Genomic DNA, 19,843 nt, shown 5'->3' with positions numbered 1-19,843 from the left:
AGGAGCAGCCTTTCTCAAATTTTTTAACATGAGGTTACCATTGAAATAACTTTCAGGTCCCAGAGACCTGACAATATTTGATATGCTCATTTTATTGTTCATTAGCAATGGGATTGACCATGCCTTTTACATTGTTGGCCAGTGGGATGAATGCCACAGTTACAGATACCCTAATAGATCGTTGGTATAAATAGTTTACTGACCTCTTAGAGGTACAAATTAGCCAAGCAACTCCTAGAAATCCCCCGAGTAACCCTAGATGAGAAACACTTGAAAAGAGCATTCTCGAGCACCTCATTCTCTGTCCTCCATGCAGTGGGCCAACACCAAAATAGCAAACCAGTTTTATTATGTTGTGGAAGAGGAGCCTAAAGGAAGGTTGCATTTAGGCATCATACATTAGGTTTACTTTTGCTTACAGGCCAGCTTTAAAACTCATTTTTACAATAAACTCAACAGCACTGGTGGTTTAACAATCACTTTTATTAGAAATGTAAAAATTCGGTAATTGCACAATCTGAAGTGTTCATTTATTGTACAATGTCTAAAAATCAAGTGCATTGAATGGATATGGTTTCTACAATACCCTGCAGTCATTGGGCATTACCAGACTGTCCATTGTTCCTTCAAGTTGTTTATACTGTTCCTTCATATGTTCCTACACCTTTTGAGGGCTAACCTAGAAAAAGGTATAAAAATCATTTATAGAACTAAATCACTAATATTTGTCTAACTATTGGCGTGTAGTATTAACTTTATGTGCCCATAGCAATTTATGGTCTTCTCCTGTTTGAGGCTGCTATGGTACACAAAGAATGTGATGGCTGCCATGAGCAACACACACATTTCCTTCAGACAGTATGTTGTTTGCAATTTCTGTACAGATTAAAGTGCACATAAAGGCATCCTTCCACTTTAAATATGAGGAAAGAAATTTTTAAATGATAGAACTCAAGTCGTACACGCAATAGTTCTTTGCTTGAGCTCACTTTCTCATCTCTTCCATGGTGATTTGGACAAGGCAACCACAATATTAGGTGCAAGATGTTACTTGGGAGTTCTTGTTCTTACACTCTGCTTCCTAATGACACAATGAACGAAATTCAATTTCAAAAAGTTTTTACAGTATGCCAAAATGCTCCAGTGAGGCTAGAAAAACAGTGAAAGTTTGGCTTCCTATGTGTAAAGGTGCTCTGAAGCTTCTAATTGAGAATTACTTATTACAATAAAAAGTGATATTGACAATCTTTGTTAAACAGCCAGATTGTGAATATAAAGCACAGATCAACCTAGAAAAAATATAAATGCATCAGATTTAATTAAACTTTAATCCACAGCTGTTAAAGAACAGCCTCTACAGACATTGATCTGAAACAACCCACATTTGTATCGCCCACAATTACAAATCACTCAAGTGTTTAATTTCCTCACTACCACTGCAGATGGACAAGAACATTATTTGCTTTAATGCTCCAAGCTAATGCTAAAATCTACAACATAAGAAGGCCATTTACAGGTTTGAAATTCCGAAAGGGGTTTCTGTGTAATAATTGGTGGCTTTTTATTGCATCTTAACTGAACGTTATTGTGCTTTATAGCTAAATGTATCCACATTCATATTTGTAAATTACCAGCGAGCCCAATTTTCTGTCCCTGGCCCAAAAATATCTCTTAACAAATATTTGCAGTATAGTAAGTGCCCAACAGTGTTTCTTGCTAATCCTGAGGAGTCACCATAAGTATGCGTTTGCCTTGCAGATGATATAACTCCTGTGAGTCCTTAAAGCTGCCATTAAATACAGCTCAGCTTCTGTTTGGAAGTCTAGAAAATTTAGTTGGCATTGAAATCCTAAATTAGGAAGCACTGCTTATGTGGACATCAATATCATCAGTGCATAGTGCTTTAAGTGGCAGTACATACATTCTCAGGGCTTCTGCTGTAATGTGCAAGTATGTAACACATAATTGGAAGGGATAGAAGTAGCAAAGTGCTCCTAGCAAGCAATGAAACATCTGCAGACTCCCTTGTTGCACCTTTACCTTCTTTGCGGAGTCCTCATTCAACATGAAATCCAGAATGACATTACTCTTGTCCATGTGCTTATGTTACTTCCTCCTAATGCATGTGGCCTACAGAGACTGCAGAAGAGCCAGCAATTTTCTTCCTCCTGTGCAGAATATAACCTGCTAGGAAAATAAAATGACGAATTCCATTTTAAAGCCCTGTTGAATTGACCTCTGCAATGAGACCCCTGTTTTTGCAGAGACAGCAGGAGTTCCACTCTGCAGTACTCGGTCGGGGAACATGCTTTTCTCCTCAGGCTGTGACACAAACTAAACATGTTTTACCCCTAGAATGCATTTGGCCATTTAAACAAAAATAAATTGATTGTGATTTAAGATAGCCATATGCATTAGAGGGCAGTCAGTCAGGTGCCTGGGGGTACAATCCAACAGCTGAATTTTCTTGAACAGATGCATCAAAACTTGTTTCTATTACTTCAATGTGTATGCATAACTAACGGAGGGAGGAGAGCAACCAACACTTCTCTGGCACTCTATTAAACAGCTACATTGTTAATATTCTTGCTGTTATCTGTAGATCCTTTCTAGGTTAACCTTTACCTATGTCCACCCACTTCCTGTGAGCCCAAGGCATTCGGAATCCACCCTTTTTGTACACCTGATCAGCCCACCTTGGGCTCACAGGGGAGACTGATGCACAGAAAGGTGTCAGGTGCATTTGCAGCAGCATTTAGGGCCCTACCTGTAGCCAGGGCAGAGAGGCACAGGACCAGATCAAAAACAATACAAAATTCTATGGAGTGTTGTCCCCAGGCCCTTGTAGCTGGGTTTACTACCCGGCACTCTTCAGTAAACACCCTGCTGTTTTTGGGTGGTAACTGAAGAGATGGGTCACAATACAGCCACCCGCCTACAATTTCTTCCCACCCAGCTTAAAAAAAAAGTTCGCTGTTGAACACTGGTAAGTATAAGTTATTGCCCTTACAAATGCGTGGCTTGATGGGTCTGCAAACACCTACTGGTATGAAATCTCTGCATAATCCTGGGACCATCATTGCATCCTAAAATAAGCCATAATGTAATAAATGATAAAGAGAATTGTTAATCCTTTACAGATGTAAAAAACCTATTCCGTCATAACCTACATAATCAGCACCACAGCAAAAGCCAAACCTTAGGTGTTTCTGTACAAGCAAGAATTTCCTTTTTGTGGTCTTGTGTTATTGCATTAGAAAATCACTTTTCTAATCTCACAGTAGTAAAATTTTTCCTCAAATTTAGAAAAGCTAAATGATCACAAATTTAGCTTTAAAAAAAAAAAAGAATGTGCCTCATACATTACAGTACACAAAAGAGCGTCTGCCCATAGCAGCAAGATTTTTATTTTATGCTCTAAAAAGGTAGAAGGAAAGGTCAGGTATTAGTACAGGCAATAATAACAGCTCTTATTTGTGCACTGTAATACATGAGGCTGAATATGACAAAGCTACCTTAGGCCTTGAATGGATTTAATGTTCTGCAAACATCACGTTTGAAATGACTGCAAATGTTACACATAATCCAGGGATATTGGGGAAAGTAGTCAGAAGAAAAGAAAAGCAACAAGGTCCATCCCACCCCCAGTTGTCCAAGAGACAAAAAAAGAAACAACTATACCAGTAAAAATAAAAAAATTAGAAAACCCTTACAACTGCAGACATGACATTGCTGGATAAAACATCCAAGTGTAACAAAGAAAGTTCCCCTTATTAGAATTTTGGCACATTTCCTCTCCGGTGATCACAATCTGCTCTTCCTCTTGTCCTCAAAAAGGCTCCTCAACAAATACACTTGAATAACAGACACTACAACCATCACCGATAAGTTGACTAAAGACCAGAAGGTCACCCGGTCAAAGTTGCTTTCTTGGATGTTGCGATCACGTGCCTCAAAGGCCTTTAACAGAGTCTGGATCTGCAGACTTTTACCCAATCTTCCTTTCACACTGTTAATGGATTCCTGGAGAGAGGGAAGAGATACACAAGTTCAATATATTTTTCAATATTTGCAAGATATGTGACCATTTTTAACAATCTTAGTAAGGGTTAAAGATGAATTCCAGGCACACAGCTAAATGCTCAACTTAATGTACATGTAAAGCAGTAGTCACCCACCTTTTGGACGTCACGGACCACTAAATTTACTGACTCCCTACCGCACAGGCGTCATTTAAAGGGGAAGAAACTTCCCCAGGGAGATGTCATAATGCCGGAACCCGTTCACTCTCCCAACCCACCCATTTTGAGCCTGTATTGGGAGAGTGGTTGGGTTGTGTCTAGAGGCACAACCCGTCCACCACTCTGAGCCTGCAATGCATTCTGGACATGGTCTGCGGCTCTGCCCGATGAACCCCCCAATCGTAGTCCTTCTCCTGACCCCACTGGGGGGGGGGCAAGGGGTGCACTGGCCAGAGCCACAGGTTCCAACAGGGACAGCTGATGTAAACGAATTGGATTGAATACAAATTAGCTGTTTTAAGTCTAATAAAAAGAAAATTATATATACCGTATATATATATATATATATATATATATATATATATATATATATATATGCTACTGTACAGTTACATTACATAGTTAAATTTTTTTTTGTTTTGTGATTTGTTATTTAAAGGATAATAATAAATGTATTACATTTAATAAATATTTTACAATGAAAAAACATTTCCATGCAAAAAAATTGTACTTTTTGCATGGAAATTTGGACAGAATTTGACCGCTAGGGAGGTTAAACAGGAATACTGCTCTCTTCTCCTGTCAACATGTTCTTAATGAACACATACATCCTGTATACCCAATTGGTTGCCAGTGCCATGCCTCTCTCTCCCAGTCTGCATGCCACTCTTTAGGAGCCCACTAAAGCTTGATGGTAAGTCAAATTCCGGTACTTACTGTATAAGAGCTCCATCTGAATGAATACACAGCTTTTTTATTTGGTGTTTTTCATTATCTGCCTGGAATACAGCCTTTATTTCAATGCAGTAACAAGTACTTCCTATGCACAGACATGTTGGAAAGTCTTATTTAGCAGTTACTACCTATTACTACAATATAGATTATACATTCACGTGCACTAGTTGCAGCTTGTACTGCTAAAATTACAGTAGGATAAGGGTAGCCCCCTGCACTGCGTTGATTCTGCCTGGGTGCCAACATCTATAAATCCTGATAACTGGTAGGTAAAGAAACTAGGTTGCAAAATAGCTGAGCCCGCTCTACCTTCTCTAGCACTCCAACTGTGTGGACGAAAAAAGTTATAACGTTTTTTAAATGTCACCAAATGGATTACCAAAACAAATATAAAAATGTGTATTTGTACAACAAATATATACACAATGGGCCTAATTTATTAAAGCTCTCCCAGGCTGGAGAGGATACACTTTCATCAGTGAAGCTGGGTGATCCAGCAAACTTGGATCACTCTCCAGCAAACGTGTATCCTCTCCAGCCTTGGAGAGCTTTAATAAATCAGCTCCTTCTTTCAGGAACAATAAACATGCCAGTAAACTGTACGTACTCACTGTCTTGAATTGACCAGCCATAGATGAGCTGAATAATGCTCGCTTGATTTTGGAATTTGTTGCAAAGGAGTTTATAAATCCTCACTGTAATGTTGACCTTTCTACCAAATAGGCACAAGTAGTCATGGCTGTGCAAGCTGAGAGTAACCAGCAGGCTCTTCTCTAAAAGGAGAGACGATGGGAGACGCTACCTATAGCTTACTGCCACGTTTTATTCTCAAGAACTGCCTGTGTACATCTTTGTACTGCAAATTACACCTTTTTGTATTTGTCTTGTCAATCTGTTTAGATAAGAAATGTAAATGTAGTCACACAGAAATATGAAAACTACACACTGAATGTTGGACCTGGACAGAGGAGTAAGCATTGAATGTGCCGTTATGGTCAGCCAATACCATTATTTGCCAACTGGGCACGATGGGGCGTTTGTCTAATGTTGTCCACACACGGGACAAATATTTGTAAAATTTATAATGTTTACAAGATAGGACTGACTGCAAATTAACAAAAAAATACTTGTATTTTGTGTTGTGCATTTTAGAGCAATCACCATTTCTTCTATTTCCCCCCTTAACAGTAATTTTACAAATAACATGTCAAATATGATCATATTGATGTTTGTCAAGCAAAGAATTATTTTGACTGACATCTTTTATTCTTCTCGCTCGGTGATAAGGATCTGGGTACATGGATGATATTTAGCAGGGATTGATTTACATGGTCCAATGCTTCCCCCTCCCCCCTTGTACCCTGGCAGTACTGGGAGAGGAAGGCAGGAAGGATGAAACCATGTGCCGATACTAAAAACCTATCCTTAGAACAACAGGGCGAACTATTACTCTATTCTACTAGAAGTGTGGATTTAAAGCTGAAGACCATGCAGGGTAAATACCCTTATACGGTTGTGCTGGAACAGCTAGAGAGGAGATCTAGAACCTATTATTATGTATAGGAATGTGTGGACATGTGTTTATGCAGTGAAAATATTGTAATACTGTGTTTTTGATACCCCTTTAACTCATAACTTGTTTTCAGAACCAAGATAAAGACTTTGATACGTGGTAAGTATAACAAGGGTGAATTTTAGGGTTTAACCCCTGAGCGGTAACCCCGAGTGTGGCTCAGAGTAAAAAAAAAAAAACAACTGATTGCGGAACCACATACACTCTTTCCGATCTTCAACCGGCTGGCGCTGATGTTCCCTGGGAGTTCCCGGTGACATTGGTGCGTGCATTATTTTGTATTGGATTCAATACAAAATAACTGTACTGAATTCAATACAAAGTAATCATCATATCATATTATATATATATATATATATATATATATATATATATATATATACACACACACACACATACATTATATACGCTACTGTACAGTTATATTACAGGTTTTAGTCATTTTGATTTATTTATGCACCCTTGTTTTAACAGATTTGTGTTTTTTAATTAAAGTTTATTACAAAATGAATTACATTTATTAAATATTGGACATATTTCGGTAAGTTATGCCTAAGAATTACAGGCCTACAATGTAAAATAAATTTTCATGAAAGACAATGTACTGCTTTTAGACATATAAATCCGGACAGAAATTAACAGCCCAGGTAGTTAATGCTTAGAAGAATTATTATAGTGAGGATCTGAATTAGGTCTAATAATTCATCTCTTTTATTTGATCTCTTTTGGTCTGGTAATCATAACATTAAAAGTGTTTTGTTATATCTGTTGGAGCAGAGAAAAAAAAAACATTGATCCTACAAGAAATCTTGTCAGTTGATAAAAGAAAGTTGTAATTGATCTTCCTTTGCAAAGCTTCTAAATGTGATGATGCCTATACTGGCTTTAAGCTACACATTCCCACAGTTCACTGAATTAGTAGCTTTCATCAGCTGAAAATGCTACAGATATCAAATAACAAAAGCGGATCAACTCTGATCTGGGCCGAGGTATGCATAAGGTATGTATCAGGGTGCAAAAATAGGAAAACCCTGCTGATGTGTATTACCCAAGCAGGAATGAGCTAAAACTGGAAACACTTGAATAAATTGGCAACCATTGTAAAACTATAGATAAAGAATGTGGACAATACACTGAAATTGGCACTAACCAGAATATCCTCCAGCTTCATATCCAGTGAATCTGCACCCACTACATAATTCTTCCAATCTTCTTGGTCATTCTGTAATTCATTCATGTGGTCCAAGATGAGTTCAAAAAAGATCACCTTTTCGGAGAGCCGGCTGAAGGTGTTGTCAAAGCAGAACTCATAATCTCCATCGATTGTCTCCACTCTGGATTGATAGAGAAGGAATTTGTATAAGCACATTGATGTTACTCAGTATTGCTATTCAGAATATTTTACTGAACTTACGTGTGGACCCCATCGGACTGGCGAGTCTCAGCTAATACAATGTCTCCATCTGGAGATACGAGGTAGAAATCCACATCTAAACTTGCACCGTCCAGAACCTGAAAACAAATAATAGAATATAATGGGATTAAATTAGACGATAAACTTGACCTTTCTATATCAATATCCCCAATCCGAGCAGTATTGTGTCATACAAGGTAAAGATGTTGGAAGGAAACCCATAGAGACACGGTGACAATGTTCTACATGATAGACTTATTAAGCGCCCTACAAATATTAGGCAAAGCAGACAGAAGCACTATTGTGTACAAATGTCAACAGAAAGAAAAATTAAGCAGTGGGATTTAAATAAAAATGGGAAATGCCAAGAAACAGGTGCCAACATCTTTCTGTGTCTGCTTTTATTACAGGGAACTTACATTTGATATTTAAACAGTAAACTTTGAGCGACAATCTCCTCCAACTGAGAATAATTTAACATCTCAGTTCCATGGCCAGTGAAGCTGTTTGCTACATGTCGGTATTATAATAATTTCTCTATTGATCATTCTTGGAACACAATCAGCTTTTTTATATTTCTATGCAGAATTCATTTTAATGCGCATATTATTGCCCCCCCCTGTAGACTCCCTGGGTCACCAAGGGTCAACAGTGTCAGACATTCACAGCAATTCTACTGGTGAAAGATCAGGTATGTTATAATGGCAATTCTTGTATTTCAAAATGTGCAAACAGTGCTATGACAATGTAATCAGAGGAACGAGGGTAGTACAGGGTGACCTTGCCATATTACTCTGTGGGGGTTCAAACCAAGGACGAGTTTTATTTCACTATATCGAACTGCCAGGAAATCCAAAGTCTATCTCTGTACACAAAACCCTTTCCAGTCGAATACCAGCAATCATTTTTTTAGCTTTGACTAGAAGAGTTAATTAAATATTGCAAAATGATTTCAGATAGAGATCCATTTATTAGTACTTATACATCAAAATATAACAAGGGGACACTTTTATTATAGAAATGTTATACTAACAAAAAAAAAAAGTTGTCAAAGGGTATGGTGGCAAGAGGAAATAATATGACACACCTTTTCAGGTTACAACTGGATTTCCCCTTTTAGGTTCTAACCCAGAACAGAGAGAGAGGAGAGAGAGAGTGTGTAACAAAAATATCATTCTCTTGCATCATTTCATTACCAGACATACCCACATGTAACCCTTGCAGTGCTGAGCTCACTCTATAGAAAGGGAAATATTCTACGAAACCCAGCATTCAGCTTTAATCCAGGAAAGGAAACCTACCATTTTAACATCCCATATCGGGATTTTTTGCCCCAGTCTGTGGCCCCTTCTCCCAGCTCTGAGTATGTATATACCAGAAAAAAACAAGATCAGCTAGTAAGGCTATGTACACACGTGCAATAATTATCGTTAGGGATCGAACGATTAACGACAGATCAACGATTATTTAGTGCAAGATCATGTACATGCTGTAACCATACGATTGTTCCATCAATATTGTACACACACTAGATACGATCGTTTGAACAATGCAAGAAGTGACATGTACAGGAGAAAGTGTACTGCAGAACCATCCACGATCACTGAACTACCGTATGCACAATAGATAGCGAAGGATCGTCGCTCAATCAGATCCACCAGGACAATAATTAGTTTCCATTCCTCGTTCATCTGCGTCCTTGGCCAGTCACTGTGCACTCTTTTTTGCTAACGATTATCGGACGAACGATTGTTAATTGTTCGTTTCCAATGATAATTATTGCATGTGTGTACGTAGCCTAAGACCAAACACCTTGTTTGTGCTCTGTGCAATCTTTGCTGTAAACATAATGCAGCAGCAAAGACAGACAAAAAACATTTATCTTAAACTAAAACTACTAGAAAAAATATATATAATAATGTATATATAATAATAATATATATATATATATATATATATATATATGGATATAGGGCTGGATTCTACTTGTGCGCCACAAAATGTGTGTGTTACAGCAAATGCGTTGATGACCTGGGTTGTTATCCCTTGTTAATGACACCCCCAATGTACCTTGTCACCTAAATGAATGGCCACGCAGGGCAACGTTTGTACACAATGCATTGGTCGGCCCTTTTAAATGAATAGGAAGAGATTGTAGGCTCTTCAGGGCAGGGTCCTCTCCTCCTCGTGTGTCGCTGTCATTTGCAACCCCTATTTAATGTACAGCGCTGCATAATATGTTGGTGCTATATATATCCTGTTTATTAATAATAATAAAAGAGGAACTCAATGCATGGTACAAAAATCACCACAAACCTGTAGTGAGAAGCAGCCTCAGATGAGAGCAGAGGTGTAATACAGACCAAAATCCAGGGACAGCGAGCAGTTTAAATGTTTCTCTGCTCTGTTAAATGATTTATAATGGGTTATCACTATAGAAATATCAAGAGAACTCCTAGATTAATATTATTAAACAGAAAGTATATAGCACCAACATATTACGCAGCATTGTACATTATATAGGGGTTGTAAATGGCAGATACAGTGACACAGAAGGAGAGGACCCTGCCCCGAAGAGCTTACAATCTAGGAGGTGGGGAATGTAAACTCTTGGGGCAGGGTCTTCTTCTCCTCCTCTGTCACTGTCTGTATCTGTCATTTGCAACACCTATTTAATGTACAGCGCTGCATAATATGTTGGTGCTATATAAATCCTGTCTATTAATAATAATAACATATAAATACAGAGAATAAAAAACCGTGTCAGGTAAAGGTTACAATGCTGTGACACTCTCCTGTAGGCTGCTCAGAAATGTAACCCCAGCACAGGAATTCAGCTACTTCCGGTGTCATGTAACATTGATGTTGCAACTTTTCATTGGTCGGCCAATAAGTTATTGTGAAGTTTGCGCTGCCTTGGCATCTATTATCCCGATCAGAAGTCTGCCAGTCCAGGAAACATGAATCATCATCAGAAGATAAACTTACCTGCATGGTGAGAACCCAACATGTGCAATCGGAGGCAGATTGGGTCCCTGCCCAGAACTTTGCACATCATGAAGGTTCTGATAGTCAGGGACTATGTACTATGAGATGATGGCAGGGTGCTTTGTATGGGGAATTAGGTGTCATGGCTTGGAATGATCACTACAATCAGCTGTTGGAGGAAGAAGCAGATACCTGGTACTCTATTTCCAGCGTAGCATCTTTCTTCATAGGCTGGAAGAAGCATTCCTTCTGGCCAGCAGGCAGGGTGAAGGTGAAATCACTATCCACTGACTGGGAGAAGGTCAGGCAGCGCTGTACACTCAGAGATGCCACCAGCAGGGCAAATAGCCCTTCTTTCCCCATGCCAGCCCGATGCCCCCCGCCGGATCCCAGCAGTGCTGCGCCTGGACTGAGAGACAGGAGGGGTACAGAGCATGTGCTGGAACGCCCCGCCCAGGAGAGAGGTGTGTCCGGAAAGCATCCCCGCAGCCAATCAGCATTGTCCCTTGTTCTGGTCACAGCCAGGGGCGAGGCTTAGCTCCAATCATCATACTATGGGTGTTATCCAATCACAGCGCGGCTTGGGGTAAAGAGAGCTTTGCTGGGGGTGAGCGCGCTGCAGATGTTGAAGTTGCTAAAAAGAAAAGTATGTTCCCAGTGAAAGTGAATGATTCCGGCGCTACACCTGACAGGTGATTCATCTTCATTGTCAAATAATACATCACACGTGGTGAACTGCGAAATGGCAATATATTGTAGTAGAATGGAAACCAAATTGAATGAATGGAGGTCCCTTGGTTTGGGATATTTTCATTTATTTGATATTTTTAGTATTCTCAGGTATCCGTATTGCACCCAGCTCTGCTTCTTTTCCGAGCCCATGTGACCCACAAACCCATTGGCCCCAGAGACATACATGCTGCCATGGTTTGCAAAGTTCCAGGAAGCCCTGTTTATAAATCAGGGAATCCGACATTCCCCCAAACATTCTGGTGGGAATCAATTACTGACATTTAAACACATGGACCTGGAAGATTCCCATGAGGGAATGTCTGATTCTTTAAAGGGCTTCTGGAAATATTTTCACACAAGGTTTACCCTCCCTGGTGGTATGAATATTTTGTATTTTTACATGTCAAATCTCTACAATACACATGTAAAAATACTTCCAATTTTACCTGCCGGTCCCCCCGACACTCGCCGCATACCCGGCCACCATCTGCATCCCTTAGCCTTATGTTCACACGGCGGGATGCGAGGCCAGGGGAGGCAGATGCCGGGCATCACCAAGTGGACCTACATGCTGGGCCAGCATCGCTGGAGGACACCGCGGGCTTGTGAGGACCAGGTAAGTCCTCAATTCCACCCTGAGTGTGACTCGGGTTACCCTTTTCTGTAAGTAAATTTCACCCCGAGCCACACTCAGGAATACCGCTAGGGGGGTAATTTCGTTTTCAAAGAAGATTAACACATTCACTCAGAAAATGGTATGAATCCTGGGTAAAAGTTGTGTGAATACATTTGAAATAGACTCTTTAAGGCAGCAGTCGCCAACTGGTGGTCTGCGGCTCTGGTCAGTGCTGGGGGGGAGCGCACTATGTCCCCGTACAGATCGCAGACTCAGGGCGGTGGGCGGGTTGTGTTTTAGGCTCAGACCTGCGATGGGAGAGTGGCCGGATTCTGGCATCATGACATCAATCTGGGAGGGAAGTTTATTCCCTTTGAGTGACACACAGCTCCCCGCACATGCACGGTCCATAACTTTTGTGGTAGGTGAGCTCCAAAAGGTTGGCGGCCACTGTCTTGAGGTGATTCTCCATGCAAAAACAAACATTCAGCTAGGATTTGTACTGTAGAATTTGCTATGTAAATACCTTCACCTTCTCTAATAAAAGCAGGCACAATGTCCTCAGAGCCAATGGTTCCCCTAAATAGAAGTGGCTCTCCTGATTCAGGCTATGGAGGGCTATGTGCAGGTTGCCCTGGCAATGGGGAAACCAAATTGTGACAGGTATGGTCAGGTGACCTCACATCGGGGTCTTGCCTAAGTATTTTCATTGGCCAGGTGTTGGGGCTTCGTTACATAGGTGTTGTTAAGATCACAATGCTTTTCTTCTTATACAAAGCCAAAGTGTGTGAGAAAGAGACTGAGGAGATCCCTACTCATTCCCTTTATTTATTGGGAGATTCACACTCATTTCCTGTACTGATTATTAATATTATTAATAAACAGGATTTATATAGCACCAACATATTACGCAGTGCTTATAAGGAGATTCCTACTTATTTCCTGTACTGATGGAGAGTTTCATTATCACTTCCTGTACTGGTGGGGAGATTCACATTCACTTCCTGTACTGATGGGGAGATTCCTTCTCATTTCCTGTCCTGAAGGAGAGATTCCCAATCACTCTTTGTAGTATAATGAAGATTCCTTTGCACTTCTTGCACTGATAGTAGGATTCCTTCTCACTTCCTGTACTGCTGGGAAGATTCATTCTCACTTTCTGTACTGATGGGAGGATCCCTTCTCACTTCCTGTACTGCTGGGAAGATTCATTCTCACTTCCTGTACTGCTGGGAAGATTCATTCTCACTTCCTGTAATGCTGGGGAGATTCCTTCTCACTTCCTGTATCAGCCTTAATAATACTCTTCATTATCTGTACCCAGCAATCCAATACAAGATGTCATATATGTAGAAATGTAAAGAAGACATCCTGCTACCTTTTTGGTGCAGCCAGCTTCAGTGGGTCCCTTCCAAAATAAAATTCACGCACTCACAAATACTTCACACACACTTTATTAAACAGAATCATATTTTAGGATAGAGATATTGTGTCATCATTTTGTGAACTTTGGAATAAAGTGTCAGAATTTGGGGATATTTTAGATCACCCCGAGACAATGACAATACATCATCCTGAAATATCAACACACAATTGTGAAATAATTACATAATTTTTGCATTTTGTAATTTCTTCACTCCCATTCCGTTTCTGGTGACACTAAAGACAGGAAGTGAGCTACAACCACCTCAATGGGGACACCAGCAGCCAAAAATTCAGACAGCGGTTTAACTTTTCCCCACTTTGTCCCTAACAAAAATTACTTCAAAACATAATATAACTGAATTAGATTTGTAAAACAGAGCTCTGTATTCTCTCAGGGACTGAAATCTATTTATGTCTTGCTCAGTAAAGGTGACCAGGAAAAAACAATCAGCTTTTTTCCTTTTTTTTTTTTTTTGTAAACTTCACTTATCTGTCAATAAAGTTGTTAACAAAAGTAGTCGCTATAGGGACAGAAAAGCGTCGCCGTGCCCTATGAATAACGGATATTCCTGTAATTGGTTGAAAAGAACTAGGCAGGAAGGTGATGTCAATGGTTCTATCCAATCATAATAGTGGAGCACGGGTTGTAGTTTAGATAGGGTGATGACGCAAGGGGCGGGGTTATGCTGTGTTGTGGAAGTTGGGGTTCGTGGTGCGCTGGGAATGAATGGACACCGGCTGCAGCTTGTCATGGTAAGCGGGGCACACGGTGGTGATGAATGAAAGGATGGGGGGAGGCTCAGCTGCGAGATGGCTGCACACACTGTACAGGTGTCATATGCTGGAATATTCTATCAGTTCTTTCTGTTAGTGAACTCATCAGAAAAATGGGGCCCCAGAAAAACATGAAGTGGGGACCCCAAATTAACATCTTCCCAGTCCCTCCACCCCCTACCAGTATTATTAATAATATTAAGAAGTATTTATATACACTGTACATTAAATGGGGTGTGAATTATGTCCCTGGGTTTATTGCCCTCGACCCCTTCCCACCTAGCGCTGGCCCTGTGTCTAATATGGGGCAGAAGATCGGCACAGTCAGGGGGCCCCGGGGTAGCTTTAGGTCTATTTCAGGCCCGTGGTGAGGTGCAGCCTTCCGTTCTGTCCCGATCTCTCCCATTCAAGTGAATCAGAAAGATTAGGAACCATTTTTTTTGGCTGGCTGCAGCAGGTTGTGGTGCAGTTCCCAGGGTGTCTTATGGCCGTGTATTGTTTGAGGATTTGCATGCCCTGTGTGGTTACCTTTAGTTCAGTTTGTGGCTTTATGTAGTGTCATGCAGTGTGTGTGAATAGGCCCTGAAATTCCTGCCCTCCTGGTCTGCCACAGTCCCCAGGATTTATTTACATATCACACATGTTCCTCTAATAATGGCTGCTGTCCTAGAGGGATTATTATTATTATTACACAGTAATTATACAGCAGCAACATATTATGCAGCCCTGTACAAAGTCCATAGTTATGTCCCCAGCTGCCCCTCAAAGGAGCTCACAATCAGTCATCTCAATAATACAGTCTATGGACAATTTTTTGAATGTGGGAGGATACCGGAGTACCAGAGGAAACCCACACAAACACTGGGAGAACCTGCAAACTAAATGCAGATAGTGTCCTGGCCGAGATTCCAACCTGGGACCTAGCGCTGCACAGACCAGAGTGCTAACCACTGATTCACCACCAGAGGTATGTTTTAAAAGGTCCCTAGTGTCACCTCACCTTTATTCCCGGGGAATTGCACCCAGTCACATACTTACCTTGCTGTCACCCTGCAGTGATAACAGATTTGGACCTGTCATTGTTCCTCTTTTTTGGAGCCGCCATCTTCACCGACAGCTCCACTGGGTGACAGCGATCCCCCTCACTGATTTGATGATGTAACACTTGGACAGGAATTACAATATCCCTGGTGGCTTCCTGTGTGTGAGGAAGAAACAAAAAGCCACCTCCAAAAGTCTTTTGTTTTCTCGGGTTAGGTCCGTGTTAAGGTTTGAGATCTGTGCTGCATATCAGGCAGAGGCTGACACCGCGCTTTATCCGGACATGAGGGATCCCTAATAGACAAGTCCAACAGGGCAGTGATAGGATGGTGTGACCCTCTACTGATCACCACCAGCAGAATAGTTCTATCTGCACAGCTCTTCTTGTGTATTGTTTGCTGAATGATGGTAATTTGATAATTAATACCAAATATAAAAAAGGCAGACTTTAAATAGAATGTTTTCTGTAGAAATATTATGAAGCTCAGATGTGTATGATCAATCCAAAAGCATATATAGGTACATGAATAAACACATTTTTATTGTTCAATCATATTTGTCTGTGAAATGAGCAGATGTCCGTATTGCCAGGTCTTTTATTACAATTGTTTCAAAATCAGTGAAAATTCAATGTAATACTGATACAGACAAAAGCTACCTAGATATTTCCTCTCACTTCCTGTTGCATCTACAGGATAGGAAGTAATGGAAATCTCCCAAAAAAGATAGAGCCCGCAAAAAAAAAAGTTAGAAAGACATTTTAACCACTCTCTAATAAAACAGAAGAATAACTATTCTTCTTGTGGGCTTGCTCATACCACACATTTTCAGCATACTTGCAAGTTTGTTTTCTTCTGGTATTGCTCGTTGCCTGGCATTTTCAAAGAGAGATCAAAAATGGAAGCCAGCATGTTTTGCCATGACAGGTTTACTTTAGTAGGGTGTATCTATTCCAGATACCACTTTAAGGGTGAATGATCAAAGATGATGAACAAGGCTTTTTAAATTGCATGCAATGGACTATCATTGGGCAATTATGTGGTGTAAACATAGCCATGAGCCTATTTTTAGAGAATCATTGTTATTGTGTCAGAATGCTTCATTTGATATAAAAAGAATACTTCAGATCAGTTGAATTTTGCTTAAGGGAAAATAAAAAAAATATCAAACGTTGGGGATTTTTCCCTGGTTGTTTTATGTGTGTCATCCTGTTGTTGTGTTTTCTCAGACATATCAAATATTTCCCTATAGTGTTCTGATAATAAATTGTTTAGCAGAAAGATCCCAAGTGAAATGGAATCACAGTATGACCAAGGTTTATTAAAGGAAAATGTCACAGCAGGAAAAAGCCAACAAGTGCAGATGGAGAGGAATTTATGGAGCCTGGAAGACCACCTCTCCAGGTATGCTTTCTTTAATTATGTTTTTTTTTTAGCATTTTTTTTTACATAGAATGAAAAATAGTTAGACCCTCTCTCACACTATCAGTGTCTCATTTCCTGTCTTTACTCATCCTGTATAATGAAAGTTCCGCTAAATATGGCTACAAGTTAAGGCTACCCGAAAAACACGCGATTTGACTTCGCAAATTTGTGTGTAAAAATATGTGTAAAAAATAGGATGAGGCTTTAATGTTAAAGTATTTAAAGAATGTGTGTAATTTGTGCAACAAACTTTTATTTTTTTTACAGGTTATCCCACAATGACAGGATGATTTCCACAGCTGCATCCTTTCAGTCAGTGTGGGATCCCCGGGCACTAGAGGTTAAATGAGGACAAGTCTCCCCATTCATTCACGTATAGTGCTCTGTGATTGGCGCTTGGGCTGTTATCCGCATTTACCTTTCCTCAGCCAATCACAGAGCACTAGAGGTCATGAATGGGGAGACTTGTCCTCATTTACCCTCCAGTGCCCGGGGATCCCACACTGACAGGAGGAGTCCCACGGCTGTGCACATGAATGAATGGAGCCGTGGGAATCATCCTGGCACACTGTCTAACAGTGTGCAGTAATTTACTGTGGTGTTCCCTGTGTGGTGTCCCCTGTGCTGAACTATCTTGTTGTGTTTCCTTTTGTATAAGGTGATATTGTGTACTGTATTATCCAAATATATATGAGAAGTACAGGAAAAGAGCTCAAACTGATATCATAGTATTGTGTGTTCTGGACTGCAAACATATGTAACATACAGCATCTGGTTTACTGTCTTCTACTGTTTACATTTAGGCTTAGCTGTTTTTTATTAGTTTAGATAGGCACCACTTGTGCTGACTTTAGCTGCTGTTGAGCGATGTTAGTGCATTAATGTGCTGGCTCTACTAAAATCATTCCACAGGCAAGAGTAGAGCAAGATGAAAAGCCCAAGGATGGTCATGAGACCTGTATTTTTATTATTTCAAGGTGGAAAACTCAAGTTAAACATTAAAGAATAGAAGAAAGCTGCTGGCTTATTGCTAAAATAAAATATAAAGCTAAAATGAATGTACAAAGAGTTATTTTCTTCATATAAATGTGTAATTGTGTTAATTTAGTCTTGTGATTCAAATACCCCTGCAAGACATCATACCTAGGTTGGCGAATTGGGAAAGTCCCCAGAATGTTTAGTATTCCCCCTGAGGATTGTTTTAAGCTGGGTGAGTGGGACCCAACTTTGCAATGACCACTCAAAAACAGCCGGGTGGTTACTGAAAAATGCGGGCTGATCCACCCGGCTCATAAGGGCTGGGGAGAATACTGATGTTTTTGACTGAAAAATTAGAAGCAGCACCCATGTAAGGTCATTATTATGTTCTCTCCTCCTGTGATAGATGTATATTGTTTTGCCATATACTCCTTTTGTGAGTGCTGATGTGCGTGTGATCACAAAAAGCTGATATTGAGATTGATCCAGACATTTGTTCTAGTTTTATGTAAAAACACTTTTCAGGATTTATAGTTTTTAGCTATTTTCATAATATGTTTGTGTATCAGCTTGGAGTTCAGTCTAATATAAAACCACATATTATGCACTATGTTTTGCTTCCTTTTACATTTTAGATTATAATGCATGTTACATCCAAAATATCTAGCAGTTGTTCAAATTGTGAATAGGCAAGAACTTCCACATGAAATTAATAGTTTTGGTAGTGTTTTCCCAATTTTATTTCATTTTCTGTGTTCTTCTTCATTTTCCTGTAAAATGATGAAAGCAGAAGCGAGCACTCCCTGCACAGAGCTCCCTTGGGCCTGACTTTAGAAGATCTCCAACAGCCCAGTCATTGCCAGCCGAGGGATTCGGTTTCCAAGCAAAAAAACTCCATGGCTTTAAGTGAAAGAGATTCTCTAAGGAGTGCTCAGCAAAAGGTGTGTAACTCTCTTCGCTCTCTGCAGCTCTGCAGATTTCTTTAAAGTGAAATGAAAGGTTTTTCTATTTCTTCCTTTAGCGGTTATCTTTATGGTATGTATGTAATGATTGCCACTTAATTAGGATGTCTATGGGTGTTCTCATACTTTGGTGGATGGGCTGACATCAAGTGTTATGGGGGGTCTGTTAGTAAAGGTGTTTTTTCTGGCTGTTTACAGTCGTATTCTCTATGGTTAAAAGCAATGCTGGTGGTGTCTGCTGTGCCACTATAGCAATCATATTTTAGCAAGGTTTACAGTCCAAAGTATAATTAATTCAGATGTTATTGAAGAAAAGAGAAGCACATAAAATTAATATTGTAAATGTTGGTTATCACCCTACATTTTGGATTTCCTGTGATTTACATTTGATTGTTATCAGCTTGACAAAGAAGGTTTTTGTTCTTTAGCTGCATTTTGTGTCCATAGATTGTAGTAGTTACAGCAGGTTGTGAATATTGGTGAAGAAAAGTCTGTTTTCTGTCACTTGAGATAAGAGGGCTGTGGTGAGCCCTAAACAGGCAGGAAATGGAAGATCACAAAACTTGGGTCTTTCAAAAAAAAAAAAAAAGTATTTTTTGTTGGTTTATGGGACTTTTGTTGCCAGATTACAGTTGCCTTATTGTTTACACCAAAACTTTGGTTGTATGACCATTTTGATATAATAAAGCAATTGGAAAACAATGTAGCTACTTGACTAGTTCACAAGGGCCTCCCAGGTTGATATCAGAGGCATATTTTGCTCATTGCCAGATCGGATTGTTGTTGTATAACTTTTAATTTAAAAATGTACATGGGACAAAAATATTGATTTACTATTACCCATTGAGAGACATAACGCAGTGTATTGACCTTAGGTTGTTTAGTGTCACCTACAGAATAAAAGACCCACACAGCTCTATTATTATTATTATTATTATTA

At 39.8% G+C, this 19,843-nt stretch overlaps 2 protein-coding genes across 3 annotated transcripts in view; one reads left to right on the top strand and one right to left on the bottom strand.

The window, feature by feature from the left end:
- Positions 1-462: 462 nt before the first annotated feature.
- TMED5 (transmembrane p24 trafficking protein 5) lies at positions 463-11,375 on the bottom strand. The gene is made up of 4 exons (XM_072419876.1): positions 11,144-11,375; positions 7,964-8,061; positions 7,700-7,883; positions 463-4,023 (listed from the first exon to the last, which is right to left on the bottom strand). The coding sequence occupies exons 1-4, from the start codon at positions 11,312-11,314 to the stop codon at positions 3,805-3,807; spliced, it is 672 nt and encodes a 223-aa protein (XP_072275977.1). The 5' UTR covers positions 11,315-11,375; the 3' UTR covers positions 463-3,804.
- Positions 11,376-14,372: 2,997 nt separating this feature from the next.
- Positions 14,373-19,843, top strand: part of CCDC18 (coiled-coil domain containing 18) — a 42,227-nt gene continuing 36,756 nt past the window's right edge. Inside the window, exons 1-3 of one of the 2 annotated variants that reach the window (XM_072419872.1) lie at positions 14,373-14,477; positions 16,814-16,942; positions 18,732-18,882. In XM_072419872.1, the coding sequence (XP_072275973.1) occupies positions 14,452-14,477; positions 16,814-16,942; positions 18,732-18,882 (306 nt within the window). In that variant the 5' untranslated portion in view covers positions 14,373-14,451. The remainder of the gene's footprint in view (positions 14,478-16,813; positions 16,943-18,731; positions 18,883-19,843) is intronic. The other variant, XM_072419873.1, reaches the window with a different exon arrangement.

Source organism: Pyxicephalus adspersus, chromosome 8 (genome assembly GCF_032062135.1).
Source record: "Pyxicephalus adspersus chromosome 8, UCB_Pads_2.0, whole genome shotgun sequence".
NCBI lineage: Eukaryota > Metazoa > Chordata > Amphibia > Anura > Pyxicephalidae > Pyxicephalus > Pyxicephalus adspersus.
The sequence above is the reverse complement of the archived record's forward strand: the minus strand, read 5'-3'. Positions and strand labels throughout refer to the sequence as shown.

Coding starts and splice junctions, on each gene's coding strand:
- TMED5 (XM_072419876.1), bottom strand. CDS start 11,314: ATGGGGAAAGAAGGGCTATTTGCCCTGCTGGTGGCATCTCTGAGTGTA. Junction 7,884..7,963: donor CAGTCCGATGGGGTCCACAC/GTAAGTTCAGTA, acceptor CTATCAATCCAG/AGTGGAGACAATCGATGGAG. Junction 4,024..7,699: donor TGAAGCTGGAGGATATTCTG/GTTAGTGCCAAT, acceptor CCCTCTCTCCAG/GAATCCATTAACAGTGTGAA.